The sequence below is a fragment of the Cololabis saira genome, chromosome 5, assembly GCF_033807715.1.
Source record: "Cololabis saira isolate AMF1-May2022 chromosome 5, fColSai1.1, whole genome shotgun sequence".
NCBI classification, from domain to species: Eukaryota; Metazoa; Chordata; class Actinopteri; order Beloniformes; family Belonidae; genus Cololabis; species Cololabis saira.
This window is the reverse complement of record NC_084591.1, coordinates 33,255,099-33,267,467: the sequence shown is the minus strand read 5'-3', so window position 1 is coordinate 33,267,467 and position 12,369 is coordinate 33,255,099. Positions and strand designations below refer to the sequence as shown.

The 12,369-nt window shown below is 41.6% G+C and overlaps 2 protein-coding genes across 4 annotated transcripts; one reads left to right on the top strand and one right to left on the bottom strand.

Annotated features, from left to right (window-relative positions):
* Positions 1-2,874: 2,874 nt before the first annotated feature.
* tmem276a (transmembrane protein 276a) lies at positions 2,875-7,138 on the bottom strand. 2 transcript variants are annotated; one of them, XR_009782704.1, is made up of 5 exons: positions 6,450-7,138; positions 5,945-6,058; positions 5,711-5,848; positions 3,000-5,163; positions 2,875-2,966 (listed from the first exon to the last, which is right to left on the bottom strand). XR_009782704.1 is itself a non-coding variant. In XM_061721699.1 (4 exons), the coding sequence occupies exons 1-4, from the start codon at positions 6,850-6,852 to the stop codon at positions 4,916-4,918; spliced, it is 903 nt and encodes a 300-aa protein (XP_061577683.1). In that variant the 5' UTR covers positions 6,853-7,138; the 3' UTR covers positions 2,885-4,915. The 2 variants fall into 2 exon arrangements, 1 of the variants encoding a protein (XP_061577683.1); XM_061721699.1 differs by having other exon boundaries at positions 2,885-5,163.
* A 2,210-nt stretch (positions 7,139-9,348) lies between these two features.
* spi1a (Spi-1 proto-oncogene a) lies at positions 9,349-12,151 on the top strand. 2 transcript variants are annotated; one of them, XM_061721701.1, is made up of 5 exons: positions 9,349-9,476; positions 9,876-9,969; positions 10,046-10,230; positions 10,920-11,049; positions 11,164-12,151. In XM_061721701.1, the coding sequence occupies exons 1-5, from the start codon at positions 9,450-9,452 to the stop codon at positions 11,469-11,471; spliced, it is 744 nt and encodes a 247-aa protein (XP_061577685.1). In that variant the 5' UTR covers positions 9,349-9,449; the 3' UTR covers positions 11,472-12,151. The 2 variants fall into 2 exon arrangements, with proteins under 2 accessions (XP_061577685.1, XP_061577684.1); XM_061721700.1 differs by having other exon boundaries at positions 10,887-11,049.
* The last annotated feature ends 218 nt before the right edge of the window (positions 12,152-12,369 follow it).

The following is a 12,369-nucleotide window of genomic DNA, read 5'->3' as shown; positions in this document are numbered from 1 at the left end:
GCCATGGGCGCAACTGGGTGTGATTTCCTCTGTCTGGTTTTCCTCACAGCCCAGCTTCCCCCGACGGACCCCTTTTTAAAAACAGCTCTCTAAGCTCAGCACAGGACGCACAAACCTCATCACAAGCCAGCGCTGTAGGGACTCTGCAGAAACCCTATATGTCTGCACTGCCCTCAATTTCCAGGGGCACCGCGCAGGGCTCATGCGTGTTTATTAAAAGATCTGCTTAAAATTTCCACAGTGTAAGTAAAAGTCGAGCAGGTCACAGAACCTCTCATAAGCAACCCACCCGTATCATTTCATTTGTCTCTTTCTGGTAAAATCATTAATTCAACAAATAGGAAAAACTTTCTTTTCTGCAGGTTTATTCAAATCTCTCATAGGTAGATGCACTAAATCCTGAGCATCCAGCCTGCTGGTTGAAGACTATTCTCTTCAGAGACACACTTTATGGACAAACAATGAAAGGTCAGGAATGTAGTTGACCTGAGAGTGCACGACCCCTCTCTGCACTGCACACAAACCCCCAAACGAGGAGAGATTTTATACACCGTGGACCAATAATCAATGTTTTTTAATGCTGTAATAACTACTATGCAAGTACAGTAACTCTTCTGTTTGAAACCCTGTGGATGATCAGGGAACAAACCTTTGTGACGATCTTTGAAGACATTTCAGAGGAGAACGGAGACCTATCCTACTGAGCAAGTGTGTGTTATGGAGGAGAGGCAGTGATGGCTATATGCAGAAACAAACATTTAAGATAAAAACCTTTAAGTTTAATTCGAATTAAAAATAGTATTAACGTTAAATGAGTCATTGTGTTTCAATCATATCGCTCCATAATGTGTAATAAGGACTTTATTGATCCTCAGCAAGCTTTCACTGTTCCTCTGAGCTGCTTATTTAAAAGACTGCCAACTTATTGACTAAAGTTCATACTGATTAGCAAAGCGTTTGCCTTACTACATTAACTCTGGATGGAGTCGGTATCCCAGCCGTCGCTGGGTGAAATGCAAGGGTAAGCCCTTGGACCGGTCCATCACAGGGCCACCAGTCAACAAACAACCACACATACTTACTTCTATGGACAATTTACAATCACTAATTAACCTGCCATGCATGTTTTAAAGTCTAAATAAGCCGGAGGGAGCGTGCAAACACCACACAGAAAAGCCCCAGCTGGGATTCAACTCAGGAACCAATTATGAGGCAACCGTGCTAACCACCAGTCCACCGGGGTACCGACTCCCTACAAGAGCAGCATTTCAAGCCTTGTGGGTGACAGCTGTAAAACTGCATAAAACTGAGACACATGGAGGGGATGGAGTGACAAAACAGAGCAGCGAAGCTGGAATTACAATCTTTTCGAAAAATGCAACAGAGCAGGACATCTACCAAATACGGAGGAAAAACAGGTCAAATCAAAGACCTGTTAAAGAAAACACTTCAGCTAAAGAAGGAAGACTGGAACACCACATCAAAACAAGAGAAAACATGTAAATATCTCAGAAAACACAGAAAAATGAAGGCAAAACAAAATGTGTGACCGGTTTTCTCAGAAGTGTGGTTGTAAATCTTTATGTTATTTAATTTCTCCAAATGTTAAAACATTTTTTGGAGTTCAGTTGTGTTTTCTGAGATAGTGCCGTGTACATCCAACGCACATGAAGATGCGAGACGCCCCCTGGATGTGGAAACTCGCTCACTGCACCAAGTCTGGATGGCTAAAGATGACGCCTTGGTCATTAGAGCCACATATACACTCATGTTTGCTGTTCTATCCTGATGCTCTTAACTTTGTCTGAATTAAGATGAATAAAACCTCAGATAAGCAATGACACAAGGTATAATACACAGGAGCAAACTTTACTTAACACAGGTTTAGTTGCAGAAGAAGAATGTGAATAATAAAGTACATCCTCACTGCTTCTTTGGTGGCTCCTGGCGAGCTACCATGGGAATCCTCAGAGAATTAAAAAAAATTTAATTTCAGACTCCGCAGAGGTCAGTTATCACGTTAAATTTAAAAGTTTATGACAGAACTATCAAAACCTATTGTCATTATCACCAGGTACAATGAAATTAAAAGTGCTCTCCAGTCAGCACATCATATAAAACAATAAAATAACTAAAAAATCACTAAATAAAATGAAATAAAAACAATTAAAATAAAATAAATATATATCTAGACACATTCACCCCTCCACACATACATCAACACACGGACATTACAAGAACTTTCATCAACATAATACACAACAGAAGGGCTCAAAGTCCAGACCTCAGCCTCACCTGAGCATACATGAATGCTGAGAAACCTAAATGAAGCAATGTCATCATCAGAGTCGCTGATATCACTATCTTGTTACTCATCTGAGAGAGCATTTCCATATGACTGTGTGTATTATGCTCATTTTGCAGACTGTGGGATTTACATACAAGAGTTAAGTTGAGGGCCTAATATTTAATGTTCTTTTACACCATAAACCAGCTGGGTGTGTCAATAAATAGATTTTCTATAACTTACAGTTACATTCTGATGATACATGTATGGATGGACACACATAATGATGGATATGTAGGATTTCTAGTACAATAATATGTTGTTGCACTTTAAAATGAGCCCTTTCTCGTGACTTTATAAATAAAATAAATATATTTGGTGAAATAATTTTATTCATAACGTGGAAATCGTGTTCAGTGTTGCAGGATGGTAATGACTGTAGTGGCTATTTGTCTCCAACAACTAATTCAAACGGCCACTGAGAGGCACTAAGCGTTTCTAATGCAGATCAGATAGGAACCACAGGATGGAATGAGGCGATTGTCCAGACAGGCAATGACATTTTAAGGCATTTAATAAACCTCTTCCGGAAAAATACAGCAAGATGTTGAAATTATGGCTCTTAATTCTGTCCTCAGTCTGATACTGAAGCTGTCTGAAGCTTGTAAAAACCACACACCTTCCCCGGTGCCCACTGGTAAAAACCACACACCTTCCCCGGTGCCCACTGACTTCCAACTGTCCTCTAATCAATTAAACATCAGCTGTGCCCAAATTTCCCACCACCTTTCAAAATAAAAGCACATAGCTGCAACTCAAATAGATTGAAACAATAAGACTGAACTAATTATGCAAAACAAACACAAAGACATTGAAAATACAGCATATCAAAAACACATAGCTGAATAACTAAAGTAATTCACGATGGTGAGATACCACCGCACTGAGCTCGGAAATGAAGAGAAATGGTTGAGTTTGGACCAACTTCACAAAGTAAACTTGCAAAAACCACCAGTTAGTGCGGAATTTTATTTTAGCTAAGAAATATTTTATTTCAAAAGTTAACAACTCTGGAGATCATGACTTCTGAGTAACACCCTACAGTACAAATGATCAGAGGATCTCCGGGATATGAGTGAAGGCGGTGTGTGAATCATCCATCCATCCATGACTGGCTTGTTCGGTGTGCAGGGTCATGGGAGTCTGCTGGAGCCTGTCCCAGCAGAGTTTAACCCTGGACACCTCACCAGTCCATCGTAGGGGGCCACACACCCACTCACACGCTCCAAGCATCAGTACAACCACCAGGTAACCCTTCATGCTTGTTTATGGGCTGTGAGTGGAAACCAGAACATCTGTGGAAAAACCCACGCAAACACAGGCAGAACATGCAAACGCCACACAAAAAGCCCCATCTGGGATTCAAACTAGCAACCTTCCAGCTGTGAAGAGGAAGTTCCAACCACCAAACCACCGCCTGTGTTGAAATCAAGCTTAAAAAAATAAAATAAAAAAATAGGTAAAGTAAAAAGCTAAATATAAAAAACCCCTATGAAATAAAACTGGTCAGCTAACGTGTAGATCTTATTTCAACCACTTTTCTGAGTACTCCTCATAACACACACTTGCTTGGTAGGATCTCTGGATCAGTCTGCATGTGTCACTGATGTATGTAAATGGGGATTTTATTTCGCTCTAATTCAGAGCAGAACATGACATCACTCTTTATTTCTGTTTTATATGGATGTTTCTATTTCTGTCAGTTTTGGTCACTGACTCACATTTTGCCCACTGACATTCTGACATTTCTACAGAAGTGGTTGCATAAAACCGAGGCCTGCAAACAGCTCCTGGTTACACATGCAGCAGTGCATCAGCTACGGTTGTAAAACCTTGTAAAAAGCTTTGATTCTTCTGGCGGGGCTATCTGCCCACTGACGCACCAGCAAACCCTGATGGCCACGAAAACATTTATACGACGTCTGAATAGTGCTCCACGCAGGAAACCATTCTTTTGCATGGCTCTTTTATTCTTCAAAAATATCTCGATGAGTGTAAGACCTCAACAACAACAAAACATTTCCCCTTAAACACAGTTTGGTCTGAATGCTCATATTTTTTTTCCTTGATTAAACACAAATGCATCTGCATACATACAATTCAAAAAGTACATGTACATATTTTGTTTCGAATGGGTACATAATGATACACAGTTGCCCTTTGAAATGTGATGATACACATCCATCATTTTATCATCAATACAGTTTATTTCAAAGTTGTGCTATTAATCTTCTGCCAGGGTTTCTTTTTCTCTTTTTTTCTTCTCAAATTAGCAAATATTACAGGAAGAAAATGATCATGTTCTCCTCTTGGAGAGCAAGCAATGACACTCAACAGTTTATTCTGAAAGAGGGACATCTTAAAAAGCACCAGAGGAACTGAAATTCAGTCAAATGCCACCTCTTTATCATGTTTAAGTGAGTGGGAGTCAGATTCCTGTGCTTTCTCTGTGCCAAGATGTGTAAAGGATCTCTTTTCTGCTCCTCTCTCTCTCTCTCGCTCTCTTCCTCTCTGGAACAGGGCTTGTCACCGTTTCAGGAGGAAACAGATGTCCATTAACTGCGTCTGTCACACACAGCCGTTCTCCTGTCTGGGCTTGTGCACCACGGGGGTGTGTGGCGGGTAGAGGGACGGGGCGAGCGTGCACAGGAACCCCGCCAGCAAAGTGAGGCCCAGCCCGCCCCACGCGCAAAACATTGACCATCCGTACCCGTGGCTGATGTCCTCCGGTATCCCGAACATGGAGCGAGGATAACGGGACAGCTCAAAGTTGATTCCGGCCACGCAGGTGCAGAGGGAGATTATGCAGCAGGTCCCTGAAGGAAGAGGAAAGCAACACAAATATGATTTCTCCCTCTCATATGAAAATGTATTGTTTGGATTCTTTTCTTACACCTCTAGCAAAGCAAATAAATACTACATCATCAATTTAATTATGTTACTTGCAAAATTTCATATTCACAAATCAAAATTCTCTAATCACATACCATCTTTCCCGGCCTTTAAAAATGAATTCAAACAATACATTTCAACAATCCAATATTCTAAAAATAGAAAAGCCATCTGAACCTCTGAGTTATGTAGGCTACTAGGTATAAAAAAAATTTTGAACTGATCTATAATTTCTGTCTGTGACTGTTCCCCTGGCATCAAATATTTCTATGTATGTTTTGTTTGTTTTATAATGTTCTGTTGACAATTTGAAATAAAGAAGTGGAAAAAAAAAAAAAAAAAAAAGCAACACTAAATCAGACACGCCAGCGCCTCCGTGGATGCGCCATTACGCCTCTTTCATTACTATGAACCACACTGCCCCTCCGTGGCGAGTCGGAGCAACGGTCTTTTGCGTAAAATTCAGCTTACCTCCCATGAGAAAGAGAAGTCCAGCAACATACTGCATCAGATCATGCTCCTGACAGCAGCCCAGCAAGCCTATGATCCAGCCGAACAGGATGATGGACACGGCCATGCCTATGAAGCTGGCGGTCATCCTTTGGAGGTCTGCAAAAACAAAACCATGCACGCAGGTCTGACGGGGCCACGTTTCTGCACGTCAATTCATCAGATCATCGCACATTTATTTAAACAATAACTCACGGAGCGCATGCCACTCATCCTGCCTGATGGTCTTCGTCAGGTTGATTGGCAGATTCCTGGGGAGCGCCGAGGAAGAGTAGTAGTATTTTATTGGTGTGCAGCGCGGAACCAATCCTGTGGATGTAAACAACACAAGGAGGGTGTCTGGCATTAGCGCTGGGATGAAAATGAGGAGGATATCACAAGGCTTTCTGCTGCTCCCCCTTCCCCCTCACCGACCCAAAACATCCCCCTCCTCCCCCAACCACCACCCACCCGTCCACCCACACTATTGTGGAGTAGCTTATGGGCATCTCGGGGTTTATCTTACTACAGCTCACCTCTTTGTGCGGAAAAAAAACACACATTGCGATGCAACTGTGCAGCGGAGGCCCGGAGGCTCCGTGCGCAGCATCAGCACCTTGGATAGCGCATCTATACACAAAGTAGTGGCCTCAAACGCAACACGGACCTCAGAAGCAAACACACACTACAACAACACAAAATAAGACACCCAGAAGCAAACCTTTAAAGATCAAATCCTCCGTTTCCAGGTCAAATCCTTCTCTGTGGCACTTTCTCCACAGTCCTGTGATGGTGGAGTTGAAATGCCGATTGCAGAGCGACTCCATGGCCGGCGCGGGAGGCAAGAAGTGCCTCTTGGCCCGCAGCAGTACATCCCCGCTGACAGCCGAACCCTTCCTCTCCACATTTTTCTCCTTCGGCAGCATCCGAAGCGGGAGGTTGTGGTTGGAGATGTAAATATACCCGGGGTCGTTTCTTTTGTTGGAGTAATTCTTGCAGCGCTCCCGGTGCCGCCTTGCATCAGTCTCGTACCAGTTGTCAGTGCTGATCGCCACGGTTATCAGTCCCAAGGCGCAAAACGCCAAAAACAGACCTGCCACGGTTAAAGTCCTCATAGCAGCCATATTCCGCGCGTATTTCGCCTCGGTGCCGTGATGAATCCACGGGACAGCAGGACTCCGCTCCTGGCTGCTGATGCTGTCAGTCTCTGCGGTGTGGAGGGAATTCAACAATACGTGGAAATCTGTCCAGCGAGTGCATCCCCAAAGCCCTTATTTGTCTGATTCGCCTGCCATCTTCGAAAAAAGCCCGATTCCCGGGGCCCAAGATAAATAAATTTGGGCCTCGATGAGCTATTTTGGTTGTCTCCTTTATGCCTCTGAACTAAATCTAGCCTAGATACTGGTCAGGCCAACACATCTTTCCAGCAGATGGAGACAGAGTAAGTGTTTGAAAGCAAAAAAAAAAAAAAAAAAAAAAAACAAGACCTGCACTGTCTACACAAGATCATTATGTGCAGGAAGAGAGTGTTGGAGTTTGCCTAATAAGTCACGCAAGAGGAAGTATCCCCCATTTTTATTTTAATCAAACTAGCTGCTTGTGTAACCAACTAGGCAATAATAAACGCCACAAGGGGCCACTCTGTGATGTACAACCAACAGTTTCATCACATCCAGCAGATTGGTAAATTTCCACTCCAGCAGAATCATACAAAACAACTGTTTGGTTCCCTTTCCCTTGATACCAGACAGGGATATCTAAACACTTGAATGCATTTTCAAATGGTGATTTTAAGAATCACTTTTGTCCTTGATGATATGGAAATAAAAGCAGAATAGGAGGACATGCAAGTCATTTAAACCATATACTGTATAGAACTGAAAATAGTAGACAACATAGGAAATGTTGAAATGATTTCACAATGTTTTGGGAAGATGTACTCATTTATTTGATATCAGCATCCACTGGGTCATGGGCATTTCTCTTTTATCAACACTGCTGCTCTCTGGAATTATTTGGTTTTGAATGTGAAATACTTTACTTTTCTTGATATAAGATTTCTCCTCCTCAGCAGTTGAGCAGTTTAGTATGCAAGTTCTTTTACTATACTCTCACATTATTGCTGATTTAACATTGTTTTGGGGAAATGAGCGAGGATTTCCCTCAAAAAGACATTCTCTCAATGTCAGCATGTACTGCTCCCGACGCCCAGACACACCATTCAGGATTAATGCAAAAGTCACGTTCATGAAATTCAAAGTTATCAATGTCACATGCATCAGTACAGCTCATATCGCAGATGCTGGCTTTTGAAGTGAGTGTTTAAACAAGCAAGACAGCTCTTCTTCTTCTTTACACTCGAGGGTGCTGTATCCATGATCCCCATCAAGAAATAAAGAATCCAGCTTTTAATCTGTGAGATAACAAATACAATTTTCACTTCATTTAAGTCGAAATCGGGACTAGAGAGGGTGGTAACATTTCTGGATCATACTTTTTTGTTGTTTTTAAGCAGTGGAGCTTACATTTGAATTTGTGGATTCAGCAAATAAAAAAAAAGTAGCAAAATGTTCTTTTTCCTGGAAGTGTTGTGTGCAGTGGTGTCCAGCGCCGTGGTTGTTATTGATGCATTAGTGCAGGAAGGTAAGAGGGCCTAGAGATCACACACATCCAATATTCATTTTCAGCCTCGGCCCATGCAGCAGAGTTGTTTCTGGATCTATAACCAACCATGTTATTGATCTCTTGCTCATCAACCCAATCAACTTGTCCTGATTGGTGTTTTTTCTAGAAGGTTAAAAAACTTTCATTGTATTTCCACCACCTTTGTTTTATTTCCAAGATATATATAAAAACAGTTAAAATAATCGATTTTCCCATATCATTTATTATTCATGAGAGTATCCTTTTTGGGGTTAAATAAATAGAGTTCATTCATTTTGCAGTTTTTTGCATGGTGTCTGAAATCGGCAGCCTGACTGAACAACACAAACAACTCAGGAGTGCACAGAGACTCTGCTTCAGCCATGTTTTCGCTGGTTTCATTCTCATGGTCAGTACTTCCTCTATTGAGGCCAGAATGCTAAACTAAAAGGGAACAAGTCTGAATCCAAACTTCACTTTTGGTTTCAGGCCCTGTGTGCAGCAACTACAAAAATTCCTGTGTGAATCAATCATATTGGGGAGCTTTTGAGACAGACACGGTGAAGCGTAAAAGACAAGTCTTGACCCTCTCTAGACACACACAGGGGACTTTGTGAAGCCATGCACCTCCACACAAAATAAAAGTTACAGTTTGAGTTTCACGCCATTGTTTTCCCTATAATCATATACCACCACCCGAGATGAAGCAAAGTTGAAAATACAATTTAGGGTGTGATCAAAACTTTCAGCCCTTCAGGCATCTGTTTAACAGATCAACTTTGCCCAGAATAATTTTTACCCATTTTAACCATGGTTTAAAGAACACAGAAATAAAAACGTGTTTGTTTTGTTTGAAATCTGTGTAAGTGTGATTCCCCACCACCAGGAACTAGCCAATTATATTGAGTCGTCAGCTGGATGATATGAATGCAGACTGCATGAAGTCCAGTTTAGCTTATTTCTCACTTTCACTTCCCATTTGTCTGTCAGCGTTGCGTGTTTCTCGGTGAAGCAATAGGAAAAAGTTAACTTTTATCACAAGCTTCAAGAGCCAAGACTTTCATGCTGTCTTGTTTACATGATGGATGCCTTTGTCATATCTTCTGTAAGTGTTACTGTTTTATTGTTTCAGATTTTAGCTACTGGATAAAGAGAGTCGTGGTTGATAAACGTTTCTGTTGTTTTACTGTTTAGTGGACAGTTTACACGAACTCTGTAACATGATCGGATATTTATTTTAGTTGATCGGATATCTAAGAAGACGATTATTGAGTTTGATAACGATGCAGAAGTGATGTGGAGAGTAACGTTTAACAGGGAGTTAATCCACATGCATAGTGAATGCTGGCAGTTTATTATTTATTTTTGGCTTGTCTTTTTATGTTTATCTAAATGCTACAGAAACACATTATTTAATACATTAAACATTAAAGGAATAGTCACATGTTCAAACAGCTGAAGGGTGTTCTGTCTCTGACAAACACATAACTTGTTTCTCCTAAAGGCATCAGAAGAAATTATTTCAAATGAGCATGAGAGTTATCGGCCCCCTCTGGACCTGTACCCCTACCTGAGTGGTGTGGGAGATATTTATGAAGGTGAGAAAACAGGATTTCCTCAACAAAAGAAAAGATGATGTTGTGTTACACGGTGTAAACATTTGTCACTTCCCAGACCACAGATGGGTCCTCCACTCTGATCGAATCCAGGGGTCAGACTTTGAGAGCCCCCCCGTGAATCAGCTGACCGAGCTGCAGGCGGTGTCTCCTCAGCAGATGCTCCAGCCGTTCCGCTACAGCAGCGAGGCCCTGCACCTCCACCTGGACCCCCCACTCGCTCCCCTCTCCCTCCCATCACAAGTAAGTCCATCTACACACGGTAATGACGGTACAAGAATGACAGACATCCAACATCGGTGGAAACGCTGACGTGCGCGCTGCTTACACAACGTTTCCGAAGAAGGAAATATTTGCCCTGACCTGATTTGCCCTGAGTAACAACATTTTGCACTAATGGAAAAAAACATTATGTCAGCTATTACTACACTAGTTGCTCAACAAAAGAGGATGCATTTAATAATTTTGATAACAGGTGGTGTGATGTCAAGTATCATTAGGCACTGATATTCAGGTTTTAGTAATGAAGCAAAAAGTGGAAGATCTTATAAAAACTAACTTCTCACTGAAGACACCAGTCTATAACACTGCATGATGAGTTTCTTCTGACTTTGTCTTTCAACTAAATGAAAAGTAATCAGTACATTCAGAAACTGCTGTGAAGAAAATATGAAGCATTGCTAATGTTTGTGACATTACAGTTTACTGTTGTTGTGGACAGACCTACATGTTTTCACTGAAATGTCGTCCACATCACGGGATGTTGCTGAAATTAATTTTGGTAGAGCAACTTCCTCTTTTAAGCACAATGCCACTGTTAAAACAAAAAGACAGTAACACCAAAACAAAAAAGAATGACAGAAAAAAAAGTTATTGCATGCTTTAAATTTCCCCGAAAGATCCCATATTACACCCCGTCCCTGTGCTACCAGTACCTGCCCGCAGCCTCACCTGGACATTTCTACTCAGAGGAGCACCAAAGAACCCTCAGCCCCCCGCTGGAGGTGTCAGAGGGGGAAGATGAATGTGAGGACCATCACCGCTCCTTCAACAGAGAATCTAGTGAGTATTATAAGTGCAAGAACTTCCACTGACATGAAATCCTAGCATGAAGTTTGCACTAAAGTCTGGAAACATTGGATAAAAGCACTAAAAATTGTTTATTTTCTAATCCAGCTAAGAGGAAAATCCGCTTGTATCAGTTCCTCCTGGACCTGCTTAGGAATGGAGACATGAGTGACAGTATCTGGTGGGTGGACCAGGACAAGGGCATCTTCCAGTTCTCCACAAAACACAAAGAAGCTCTGGCAATCCACTGGGGTATTCAGAAAGGAAACCGCAAAAAAATGACCTATCAAAAAATGGCTCGAGCTCTGAGGAACTATGGTAAAACTGGAGAGATCAAAAAAGTGAAGAAGAAGCTCACCTATCAGTTCAGTGAAGAAGTGCTCAGGAATTACTACTTGCGCCAGTATCATCATTGATCGGGGAACAGCTTCCTGATTTATTTATTTGTAATCCCAGTGTGTTTTTTTTCTGAGCATTTGTTTACTTTTTCTAAAAATCAGTTTGTGCAAGAATTAGTACTCCTGTATGCAGAATAAACACACACTCACACGTTGCAATGTTTTTACCACCACAATGTGTGCAATGATTGTAAATACATTTTCTGCTGTACTTTTCTTTTCAAATTACTGAAATAAACTGAGTATTAATATCCACCTTTAAACAAACACGCAAACACAAAACAAGGTTGTGTTTGAGAAACACAGCCTCACATTATGGCCTCCAAAATAAAACTGTGTTGCTGGAAGCCTTCCTAAAATCCTGAAGGTTAGGAAACAGCAACAGACACACTGCCATGCAGTAATTATTATACATATCTTTAACCATAACAAGGAACTGGTCAGGTAGGGTGGCAGTAAGGAAGCATTTCCTAGCCGCCAAGTTAGTTACAGTATAGCTTCACAGACACAGAACATTCAGCAGTTGATGGTGTAGAAAGATGAAACTGGCAAAGAAATGCAATTGAAAGTACTGTAAAATGTTATGGTGTATATGCTGCAAGCAGACTGGTGTGTGTGTGTGTGTGTGTGTGTGTGTGTGTGTGTGTGTGTGTGTGTGTGTGTGTGTGTGTGTGTGTGTGTGTGTGTGTGTGTGTGTGTGTGTGAAAGAGAGAAAGAAAGAAACCGAAATGCAAAGCGTAGTTTTGCTTTTTTAACCAGAGTCCTTACAAACACCAGGAAACTGGACCATATTACACCGGTCATGAAATCGCTACACTGGCTTCCAGTGAGTCAAAGTACAGAGTTTAAAATCTTACTGCTGGTCTACAAAGACCTGAATGGTCTTGGATCAAAATACCTGCTGGATCTGTTAGTT